The sequence below is a fragment of the Naegleria lovaniensis genome, assembly GCF_003324165.1.
Source record: "Naegleria lovaniensis strain ATCC 30569 chromosome Unknown tig023, whole genome shotgun sequence".
Lineage (NCBI taxonomy): Eukaryota > Heterolobosea > Eutetramitea > Acrasida > Naegleriidae > Naegleria > Naegleria lovaniensis.
This window is the reverse complement of record NW_025407845.1, coordinates 378,655-391,350: the sequence shown is the minus strand read 5'-3', so window position 1 is coordinate 391,350 and position 12,696 is coordinate 378,655. Positions and strand designations below refer to the sequence as shown.

The window sequence follows — 12,696 nt, the reverse complement described above, 5'->3', positions numbered from 1 at the left end:
GATTCTCTATGCGTTCTAGTTATACATACTCTTTGTTGGTGAAGTAATATGAAGTAAAAAGTGAGAACGAGCCTTTGAAAAAAGTGTGCATTCGTCAGAGTTAATTTAAACACAATTCTCATCATTATCGATTACAACTTTTGCAAAATACTAATTGTTCATACATGTTTAGATTTAGATTTACCGAGAAAACTTGTCGATTTGAATGAGCTTTGGTTGAATTTTACACACTCAGTTTGCATCAAACAGCACAGGAGCAAGGCAGAAATTTTTGAGTTCTTCAAAAAGAAAAATGGGCAGGCCTAATCGCTGTTGCTGCTGTTCACTCAATGCAAAATTAAGTACTCCACAAAATATCACAATTTTCGGAGTGGATTACAAGAAGCCTCTACTTTGCAACACACACCACAAATATATTACTGAATATATTAAAAACAATTCAATAGATACATCATCACCTATTACTCTCGCAATTCAACGGCAACCAAAGGGAATCAAAGACATCATTTCAATTGTACCTAAAAACTTTGGCCAATGTAAACACTCCGACGACAAGCGGTGTAGCAACTGTAAAAAGGGTAACATGTTATGTAATGGTATTCATTTCGAAAAAGTGAGCCATTTATTAACAGTATCGGGAATCATATCACACAATGGCCACAGCTTCGGAAGTGTGAACTTCAATCATCATGGCGAATTTTGTTTTTTTAGTGTAGATTGCAATAATTGCAATCTCAACAAATATGGAGTTTGTGAAAAATGTTATGAATGCTATGAAACAAAATTACGCCATTATCAGCGAACAATTGAAAACCAAAACAGCTCACCTCGCTGCAAGAACACAAGAATACAAAAATGTCATCAAATCATTGAAGGCAAAAATCTCTCGACGAGATACTACAATTAAGAATTTCGAAGAATTAATTGAAGAAAAAGATCAAAAACATTATTTGGTAGAACTTCTCTCGATTGCGCTAGAGGAAGGAAAATTACATGAAACCCAGTTCTTTTATCAATTATTAGAAAATACTTTGCAAAATTTGGTTTCGTCGAAAAATGTTAACGGTTTTCGATACAAAGAGTGTATCATTCATTGGTGTTTATTACTTCGATTTTATGGTGGTTCTCGTTTGTGGAATATTTTGAAAGGAAATTCTCTCGGTGAAACTATAACATCTGAAAACGCATTAGATAAGCTTAATCTATTACTTCCATCTATTTCAACAATTAAGAGCTATCTTCCAGACTTGTCTTTTGGTAACCTTGTCGACAGTGATTTGAAAGATATTGTTAAAGCCATGGCATTGAATAATATTAGTAATAAGATCATAATTTCATATGATGAAATAGAGATTAGAGGAGGATTATGTGTGATGAAAAGTACTGGAAAAGTAATTGGATTCACAAATTGCAATGAAAAGTCTTTTGAAGATATATATAACGCAAAAAGAGAAATTACACCAGACGATATTGCTAGTCATGTGTGCCAGTTTTTTGCAACAACTCTTGACGGTGAGATGTCTTTTCCTATTTGTTTTGGTGGTCACAAATCAAACCATTATGAATTTATTACAAAGAAAATGACAGAAATTAGAGATCAATTCAAACGAACTTCTTATGGAGATTATGTTTTAGAGGTGGTTGGAGGTTGTAGTGATGGATTAGCTGGTAATTATCAATATGCAACCTCTCATACTAATGAAAATTATGTTCACCTTTTTGATTGGTCTCATTTGCTCAAACGGTTGAGAAATCGTTTATTGAAAGGGGATGATTTGATTATTGAAAAAGAGAGTTTTTCTATGAATACATTATTGAAGGTTAGAAATGAACCCCAACTGCGAGACTGGGTATCGGAAAATATAATTTACCCAGTCGACATTATGAAAATGGAACCTGTTTTTGCATTGATAGATTCTAATGTTATTAGTGGAATTGAACAAAGCAAGCAAATAGGATGTTGTGCATTAGCAAAATATTTAACGTTAATGCAACAAATACATCAAATTTTTGACGATGAACGATGTTCAAACTGGAATGAGAAAAAACAATTAATTGAATCTGTACTGATAACACTTAAGGAATGGAAAGATGCGAATCCTAACATCATTAGTGACGAATTGTATTCTCATATTGTGATGACTATGACTTCACTTCGTTCTCTTTTTGAAAAATATGGAAACCATATTCAAATTAAGGCTTGTGGAATTTCGACGTTAATTGTTGAACATTTTTTTTCCTTAATTCGAGGAAAAATACGATACCCTAATTTTCGAGATTATTGTGGGATCTATCGAGCCGTATGGATTGCTTTGAAGACGAAATTGGCAAAAAATTCTCCAATTAATGTCAATCAACAATCAACCACAAAGTGTTATGGAAATTGTAACGTACGCTTAGACTATTCTGAATTACATCGAAAACACTATGTAAAGAAACACATTCTTCAAGAAGACGATGAGGATACTTTGTTAGAGAAAGATCAAACTATTTCTGAAGAGATGTATGAATATGTGCTCGATGTCACTCAAGATTTTCTTCCTCAGAAAAATGTAATGCTGATACGAGAGTATTTATGTAAACAAGCACCAGTCGCGGATGATGGAACTATTATGAACAATATTTTTCTCAGCTGCCCTGAATGTAATCAAATAATGGTCCGACAACGATCATTCATTAAGCACTTACAATGTCACAATTATTCACCTCAGCAATGCAAAGATACACTGTACAACACAATTATTACTTCACTCAAATCTCGCCAATTTGGCCAACATGTTGAGGGTATTGTTGAGGAAATAGCAACCAAATTGGTAACCAATACCTTTAAGCAAATTCGAATTCGAACAGAACCTGAATTACCAAAAGAATCAGTTATTACATTTAATTCAGAAAAAGGATTATTTGTTCCATCTAACGAGAAGCAATCACAAGCAGAAAATATTTCAACATCAAATATCGCCACCATTGACTCTATTTCAGAAGATTCAACTCAAATATCAAAAACTTCACCTCAAAACAAATATGTATTTTTTGATTTTGAAACGACTGGATTATGGAAGAATGATGATCCACCAAAAATTACGGAATATTGTTTTGTGGACGTTTTGGCTGGAGCTGTTTTGTATGGCTTAGTTAATCCTGGAAAAGTGATTTCTAACCAAGCACAATCAATTACAGGACTTAACTTGAATATCTTAAGATCAAAATTGCCTATTGAAGGGCATGTGAATGATATTATCCAATTTTTAAACAATAACTCTCAAGGAAAAACCTACTTAATAGCTCATAATGGAGACCGTTTGGATTTTAAAGTTTTTGCCAAAGAATTTTTCGGAAAGTTTTCTGAATTTAATCATGACAATATTGTCTTTGTTGATTCTCTCCGATTAATGAAATCAGAATCGACTTTACACAATTGTCTTCCTCGGAAAATGACAAAGAAAGGGAAATCTAAACCAGTTTTTGCTGAGGATGTATTAATTGAACACTTTAATTTAGGAAATGTCAACAATTCACATTGTGCATTTTATGATGCTATTGGATTGCTTAATATTTTGATCAAGTTTTATGGTAATCTTGACGATGCATTGAAAGCTATCGAGTGCTTCAATACCAACCAACTTAAAAGGAAAAGAGAGAAAATTAATGACAGTAATGATAATGAACACAAAGCAAAGAAGAAAGTTGGATGTAGATGTAAAAAAGGAAATTGTTTGAATTGTAAGTGTGCCAAGCTTGGAAGAATATGTGATGCAACTTGTGGGTGTAATTCAGAAATTTGCAAACGGAGACAGTGCCAAGTTTGTTCCAACTACACGGAACTAATATTATGTTCCTGTTGTTCTGATATTGTTTGTGAACGATGCTCTTACAATGGAGAATGTCAACGATGTTCTATATTCATAGTTTATCATTGCAAATGTTGTCACAGACTAACCAATGCCGTTTCTAAATGCCTTCAATGTCAAAATTCAACATGTTGCAAGTGTTACTATGATGGCCTTTGTAAGATCTGCCATCCAAACATGCCAACATTGCTGTGCAATTCATGCCACAAGCCCTGTTTATCACTAACTCCATGCAAGGATTGTGGCTTGAAAGTATGTAATGACTGTTTGAGAGAGAGATGGTGTCGATCATGTGATTGTGATGAGGGGGAATGGTTGTCTTCAACTCAGTCACAATTCCAGTCCTCCATGGACGTGACAAATTTTTAAGAAGTAGCTACCATGGCTCTTGTAATGCCAATTCAACATATTGAGGCACCAATAGTGATGTGGTGTTTCCTTTATGTGTCAGAAACAATCAATTGTATTGGTAGGTTTTGATGGATTGAAACCATCATAAAATCATCCTATGGTCGTTGTGTTATTAAAATTCCCAGCGAAAAGTTTTCTCGTAGCTTGAGGTGTTCACGAAAAAATACGCTCGAGTTGTCCACCCGTGGATTTTATTGATCACCACACTTGAAAAAATGAATTCACACAATATTCGGGTTTTTCAATCACAAGATATTTTATGCCCAAGCGAGTTGGGTCAGCCTCTCTGCAGTGCTGCCAGTGAAGGCTTATTTTGGGTGGCTTTCAGTGGAATTATTAAAGGATATGCCACTCAGACCACACAAAAGGAATTTCAATGCATGTATGAATTTCAGCCGTTGTGGTCCGAAGTGGATGCTATTCATTATTTGCCAGACATTCGGAGAGTCATCACGGTGGAACGAAGAATGACCACGATAGGCACAGCACAACAACCAACCACACCAACAACGCCATTAGGACATCATCATCATCATCGAGGAGGAAGTGGTCATGCTTCTAGTAGTAATAATAATATTTTGGGATCACCAAAATCATCAGGCGATTTTTCAAATGCTTTAAAATCTTTTTCTCAATCATCGTCTACTGCAACGCCCACCACGAATCAAAACACACAAACAATTGTAGAGCAATGTTGTAGAATTTATCGATTTGAATACGATAAAAAGGAACGAAAAACCATCATTTATCCATTTTCACTTCCGATTCAGAATTTTGTCTCCACCAACAGCACAACCACCAGTACTACTCTCACAACACAAGCCAACAGTGCTACTACATCTCAAGCAGCAAAATCAGGCATGACTCTCAGTAGTGAGCTGTTAATTTCTGTTTGTACCTACAGCAATCAATTATTGACATGTGCAAAAGATGTTATTTCACTGTGGAAATTTACCAATAATATTGAGACTCCTATTTGCATTTTAAAATTACATACATCATGGCACGTGAAGTGTATTTCAGTATTTAATCAGTTTATTGGATACGGTACAGACAAAGATGTTAGAGTTATTGAACTCAAACAAAAAGAGACTGAATTAGAAAAAACCCTTTTAGAAAACTCACAAGATGATGATATTAATCTCAACAATGGAGGCACCAACGGAGAAGAGTCAACTTTAGCACAACATGTTGGTGCAGTAAATGTATGTGGAAGTGTCTCTCCCAACGCCTCTGACCACAGCGATACTCAAAAAAAGAAATCATCACGTCTCACAGAAATTCAAAAGAGAATTCAAGCTCACGTTCAAGAGCAAATAGTTGGTACAAATGAGAGTCCACAATCACAAGTATCACAGGGAGGAATTATTACACGACACCAATCATTGAATCCTCTCAACAAAGCAATGGCCATGTATTGGGGCGTTAGCCAGCTTCATGAATCCATTGATGAAATTCAAATACGATTTGACATGGGAACCAAAGATTTATTGCCTTCTCCTGCAACTCAGAGTTATGGTGAGCCCGTTCGTATCAGTGACAAGACCACTATGAAGAAGGGTAATCACAGTTCTGCGAACAATATTGCATATGATATTTTTGGACAGACACCAACAGTTGATCATCCTGCATTTGTGAATCATAATTATATGTAAGTACAAAAAATTATCATATCGACAGGATTTTAAACACATTCAAATATTAATATTGAACGACTCAAATATAGTGACATTTGTATAAATCTTCTCCACAAACATTTTACACTCGACGAGAGTCCACGATCAATTCACTTTCTCCAAAACATTTCTCAAAAGAAAGATTTCAACCAAAATACTGGAATGAAGTGCATAATAAGCACGTCAACCTGTGGATACGTGTACAGTTTGTCAAGCCCTCAATCGTTGTTATGTGAATTTCAATATACTGACGAATGTCTAATGAGTGCTGTAAATTCTCTATTTCTTTATGCCATTACACCTGTAGGCTTAGAAGTTTGGAGCGTCTTGGGAGGCAGTAATGGATGTTTGCTACGGTTTCATCCATTTATTGGCTTGAAGAGCGTTTCAGCAACCAATAACCATGTCGTTCTCATCTCCAAGATAAGTAGCAACGAGAATTTCTCGATTGCAGCCTATTACAATCAGCAAACAGATAAGACTGTACTTGTATCAGATATTAGAAACGTTGAAAAGATGAATAGAAATGCGTCTCCCTCCAAAGATGCCACAAGAAGTGGACGACTATTTCCCATTTTCAACGCAAGGAAAAAACGAGAAGATAGCTCCTCCTCTACATTGCCATCAGTAGAAGAGTTTTCATACAATATTTACATGCTTAATGCAGTAGAATTGTCTGATATTTATGAAGACATGCTCGAGCATGCTATGATGTTTGAAAAAAGCGACAAACCAAGCTACATGAAACTCCTAAAAGAATCACACAGTCTTTTACAATCGAAATATTTTGAATTATTAACTAAGGAGAAGAAATTGGAGAGGTCTACCGATGTTGATGCCATCACATTGTTGAAGACAAAAATTGAGCTGCAAAATTATACGACACTTTTGAAAAGGTCCTTTGGACTTCAAGGAGATGCCTATGTGTCCATGGAAAATACTGACTTGGCTGCGTATGCATATGCAAATAGCGACAAACCTATGGCAGATATTTTCACAAAGCTTTCTGTTAGAGAGGAATCGTTGCTATTATTTTTGGAACATATTTTGTTTGACAAGGAGAATCATTGGTCGTTAGATAGCCTTTCAGAAGACTTGGGAAATCAAATTCTCACTATTTACAAACAAAGAATTCCTCATACTTTATCCACCGTCATATTGGCAAACAGTTTTCCTTATTCAAAGACTCATGCTCTATCACTTTTGGAGGAAATTAATTTGGAGTACGTAAAAGCTCAACAACTGACGTTGTCACGCTTTGAAGAGCACTCTATTGAAAAGAATGACGCATATCCTCAACAAGGTGATCAAGTACTCTCATGGTTTGAAATAATGCCTAAAGACGCCATGGTCCTCGCACTACTTCATCTTCAAACTGGAAACGAAGAAAAAGCTGTTGCAATTTTCAAGTCCGTAGAAAGCCATGTACTCGTTGAATTTGTTGTTTTAAATCCATCCTTACTTGCACCAAATACAACCAGTGAACAATATTCCAAGTTGGCATTTGTATTCAGAAAACATTTTCCTTGGTGTCTTGTTGAATCTATAACTCGGTTAACAGCTAGTAATTCATGCCCTTTGAGAAGCAACCAAGTTATGGATTTGTTGAAAGGAGAAAATTTACAACTTTCAGAAAATGTGGAGACACCCTTAACTTCCCTCTTCATGCAACAAATTTATCTTTCCACATGTTTAATTTCCAATGACCCTTCCAATGACTCCACCCTCAAAGAAATTGCATTGCTACTCATGCTCGTATTTGTACAAGAGCTCACACAAATTACCTCGCTTCTCAAGGAAACAAATATCAAAGATTTAGTCAATGCGACCAAACAGAAGGTGTTAGAGTTACACTCTCCATCTTCTTCTGCCCAGTCGCCAATTAACGATGTCACATGTGATCACATGCCAAGTACCAAGCGATTGTTCTCATATATGGATAATTTCAATGAATTGAGACAATATTGTTCATTCATTCATTATTCATTAATACCATTTAGAGAAAATCTGGGTTGGCTTCGAGAATTTGTGAATTATGAATTTAACAGAAATCACACACAACTGAATATACTATCTGACTCTAAAGATATCTTATCAGAGAAATATGCCGAAATTATTAATATTTTGGACGAAATTTCGATATCTGAAAATACATTGTTTTCCATTACAGAGAATGATCCATTATTCCTGTTAGTGCATACTTTGCAAAACGCTCAAGGATTAATTTGTTATTTTGTTCAATTCGTGTCTACCAATAGAATGGAAATATTTTCTCAATTTATTGAAATCATTCAGGACCATGAGGGAAAATTCATTGGATTTGACAATTTAAAGCTGCTTTGCATGATGGGCTCTAAACAATTCAAACAAGCTATTGAACGATTATTGATAATACTGGGCCAAGAAAAACACCAAGATCATTCCCTTGATGTTTTATTTGGATTTATTGAGAGTCATTGTAGTTCGTTAAGCGATTGGAAAGATGTTTTAGATTTGATCTTTTCACATTTGAAAGAGTATGAACAAGAGAAGCTTTCGACCTTAGTGGACAGCGTAGATGCCTCACATTCTACAGCACCAACATTTTTGTATGCTCTTCTCGACAGAATTTTGAAGCTTTTGGCCCGTTCTTGCACACCAGATGATTTCCTACCTCTCATTCCAAAGAATGGAAGCATGAAATTTTTCTATCGCTACATTCACTTGTGCTTTTCCAACTTTTCCATACTGTCATCACCGTTCAACAACCACAACAATACTTTCTCATCATCAACCAATTCCCCTTTTGAAATTTTGTGAATGAACAATTGTTCAAATTTGTAGAAAAGTTATTTTTTATTGCTCTCATCACCCACTCACCAAATTGCGACAAATGTCTCACCCAGCCATACTCATTGAGAATTTAATGAACACCAAATTTGGTCCATGAAACAATTTTGCTTAAATTTCGAACAAAAATTTTGAGAGAACCATGCTTGCCAGCAACAACATCAACCACACAACTCTATCGACAAGTACTCCGAATCAAGTCCATAATTCTACACAGCAGTTGACCACAACACCCATGCACGCGACTCATTCCTCTCAAAAGATCAATCGGGACCTTTCTGTTGATCATCACTTGCATACAAGTCATAGCCATGGCAGCCATCACAAACGTTCTTCATCGAAGGATATCATAATGTGTTCCGAAGTGGAGGAAGGAACGGCAACTCATGCAGCAAACAGAAGTAATAATGATGGTAGTATATTGTTCAATGTTGATAGTCTTGTAATTCCTCCTTTGATTGAGAAAGGAGTAACAGCACTCAGTACTCCTCGACGATTGAAACTTTCACCCAACTCTGTCTATGTCACTGGTTGCAATGATCATTATCAACTAGGAACAATGGATAATGAAAAGAGAGATTCGTTTTGTGAAATGATGTGTGGTGTGAAGAGGGTTTCTTCTTTAAAGACTTTGGGCACCACAAAATCGTCCTCAGTAGACGTGAACAACTGTTTTCTCACTCAGGACGACAAAATCAAACGTATCAAATGTGGACAAGATTTCACAATCTTTCTCACACAGAAAAAGCAAGCATTTGTGCTTGGATCCAACACGAATGGTCAGATTGGACTTCCAAGAGATATACATCACGTGAAAACACCAATAAGACTCACGTCTTTTGATGACATGGGAGTGAGTTTGTCAAGAAGTAGCTCACTCAGTCAAGATGACACTTCAGGCTCAAGTACTGCTTCTACTGTGCAGTTAGATGAATCTGACGAACTACTAAAATCATCAAACGCCACTGCTTCCAGCACAGAGTATGGAGATGGTTCAATTGCAAACGTGTATTGTGGCGCTGAATTTACCATTTTCTTGTTGAAGGATGGAAGAGTATATGGCACAGGATCTAACATTTCTGGACAAATTGGTAAGTATCATTTAAATCATCATGTGCATGGTCAGTCTCACTTTCTCTTCACACGAATTGAACCATGTTGAATTTCCAACCATCCAGGAAAACAACTTTCAACTTCTCCTGAAAACAATGCAAACATTTTCTTTGAGCCTGTTGCCTTGACTGTGACCACTCCTCCACCAGCTGGCACAGCTACGGCAGTTGTTGCTGCTGCTCGTGCGCCACACAATGCTGTAGACAGTTTTAGTACTGGCAGTTCAATCGCTACACCCTCAACAACAATTGAATTATCTGACATTTCCAAAGTCGCTGTTGGAAGAAATCACTCCATATTCATATCCGAAGATGGACGCGTTTATGCTTGTGGGTACGTACCTTATTAAGGATGTGATTTTTTGTTAAATTATTTGAATTTTTTGTGAATGAACCACATCAGATTGAATGAAATGGGACAATTAGGTCTCGGAACCAGATCCAGAAATGAGCCATACATTCAGCTAGTTCAGGAACTTAGCGAAGTAGAGGTTAGAAAAGCTGCTTGTGGAGCTGAGCATACCTTGTTTCTTACAACGACAGGTGATCTTTACAGTACAGGTTCGAATCAATTTGGTCAACTCGGTATTTCAAAACCCCAAGTTCATTTCAAGCATAGCCCGGTTTTGGTATGTCAAACAGATAGTGATGTTGCAGAATTAGAAAACCAAAATGTTTCGGCCACTAATAATACTACTTCTACCACCACTGCTGTACAAAGCAAACAAAGTGTTGAAAAGGCAGCCATAGACCAAACCAAAGACACAAAGCGTCAAATCGATATTCCAGAATCTCCAATGCCTCTTGGAAACAAATCTTTACTTGGAAATGTGAAGAAAATCAAATGCGGCCTCTACCATTCGGTAGTTATGAACAAAAACTTTGACATCTATGTTTTTGGATGTAACAATGAAGGACAGTTAGGCTTACCAATGACGTTTCACTCAGCAGAACGAAAATCCACACTAATGAGAAACATTTACACTCCCACAAAATTGGTGATCATGGAAGCTGGTTTGGACTATGTAGATCGAATTCGTTGTGGTTACAAACATACCACCTTTGTGACACATCGATATGATGTTTATCAATGTGGAAGCAATGAGCTTGGCCAATTGGGCTTGCAAGATGACGAAGAAGCGATATATGTGACCTCTCCCACAAAGGTCTCCATAATCAATGACACCAACATTCCAATCAATGCCACAAGTGGGCCTTATTCGACCATTCTCTACACGGGAGACGATAGCAAACCAAAATTTTCCATTGCCAAACAATTGAAGCAAAATCATTCTCCAAGAGACCGAGTATTTCAAACCAACATGTATGCCTTCATGCCTCTTGTTCGTTTAGTATCACCCTTCTTAGAATCCATGCTGAAAAACTCAGAATTTATGGGCAAGCTTGATTCAATAGATCAGCTATACATGCAACGAATGATTAACACGTGTTATGATCGATCAGAAATTGCTTTTGTTAGAGAGATGGATTGTAGAGCTGTTGTTAAGCTGTTGAGATGGCTTCATGATTATAATTCTGTCGATGAGACTGTAGTACAATTGAGAAAGAAGCTCTATGATCGATTTGAGGAAACACTCAAATATAGCAACATTTTAGATATTTTAGAAATTATTGAAATGAAATTGGAACAATGTAATAATAAGGATAAAGGTGTTTTGACTGTATGCAGAGCGAAATGCTATGCCATACTCCATGAATTGAACGGAAAGTTGCTAGAAAACTCAGTGAACAAAACTGATGAAATTGAAGCAATTATTAACGATATTAGATTTGAACTTTTCCTAAAGCAAGTACCAGAGTGGAATAAGCGATCCAATACCATTACATGGAATGAGGAAAGAAGAAAACAATCCAGAGCTGGATTTGACATTGGTAATCCTTTACAACTCCTCTATAATGATCCCTTTGGTGACATGATTCTCTTTCTTGATAAGGCACATACGAAGAAAATCAAAGCTCACAAAACCATCCTTAGTTCTGCGAGCCCGTACTTGGCTCAGCGAATTGAAAAAGAAGAACAACAACAAGCCACTTCACCACGACAAGGTTTCCCCATGACATTGGACTTGTCTGAGTCAACCAACTCTGAAAATATTGAAAAAGAGCAAGCCATTAGAATTGATGCTTTAGAATGTGCTATCAAATACATGTATGACTCGTTGGATCATTCCTCCTTACCCACTCAATTATTGGTACCCATTATGGAAATTGCATGGAAATTCCAAATGAAAAACCTTCAAGATTACTGCCTCTCCTCACTGGATACCAACTTGTGCGTTAATAACTTTGTATCCGTTCTCAAATGGGCCAATCCTTATCGAAATAGTCAACCCTTAAAACCAATGATTTCAAAGATTATTTCATTTGGAGCCAATCATTGGTCACGCATCATTTCACACTTTAAGGAAGATCAGGACTGGCAAGATGTAGCTCCAGCAATGATTATTCGGATTAATCGACAATGGATTCAAAATCAAGAACGTTTTAGTTCAAGTGCTAGTAGTACCACTAGTTTCGCTACAACAAACAATTCCTCCTTACACCATCATCATCACCATCATCATCACCACCATCATAATCTTGGTCTTCCTCACCCTGCCAGTCAGTCCTCAATGAAACGAAAGTAGAAATAGGAAACATTATAGTAAAGCGGTGAGACACATTTAATAACTGATGCGCAAACAATGTTTATCAGAGAGATATGGTATCAATGTCGAATTGTAGTGGAAGGACAATACACACAGCATTAATACTGCACATCACAAAAAGCAATTTGTAGATATATACAAAACTGTT

General features: G+C 36.5%; 3 protein-coding genes across 3 annotated transcripts; all 3 read left to right on the top strand.

Moving 5' to 3' along the window:
* Positions 1 to 743: 743 nt before the first annotated feature.
* C9374_005225 (uncharacterized protein) lies at positions 744 to 4,111 on the top strand (the record flags this gene model as incomplete). Its single annotated transcript, XM_044694952.1, has 2 exons — positions 744 to 3,723; positions 4,014 to 4,111. The coding sequence occupies 2 exons, from the start codon at positions 744 to 746 to the stop codon at positions 4,109 to 4,111; spliced, it is 3,078 nt and encodes a 1,025-aa protein (XP_044548324.1).
* A 366-nt stretch (positions 4,112 to 4,477) lies between these two features.
* On the top strand, positions 4,478 to 8,737 carry C9374_005224 (uncharacterized protein; the record flags this gene model as incomplete). Its single annotated transcript, XM_044694951.1, has 2 exons — positions 4,478 to 5,913; positions 5,989 to 8,737. 2 exons carry the CDS (start codon positions 4,478 to 4,480, stop codon positions 8,735 to 8,737), a joined length of 4,185 nt encoding a protein of 1,394 aa, XP_044548323.1.
* A 265-nt stretch (positions 8,738 to 9,002) lies between these two features.
* C9374_005223 (uncharacterized protein) lies at positions 9,003 to 12,527 on the top strand (the record flags this gene model as incomplete). The annotated part of the gene is made up of 3 exons (XM_044694950.1): positions 9,003 to 9,858; positions 9,946 to 10,213; positions 10,283 to 12,527. The coding sequence occupies 3 exons, from the start codon at positions 9,003 to 9,005 to the stop codon at positions 12,525 to 12,527; spliced, it is 3,369 nt and encodes a 1,122-aa protein (XP_044548322.1).
* Positions 12,528 to 12,696: the final 169 nt, after the last annotated feature.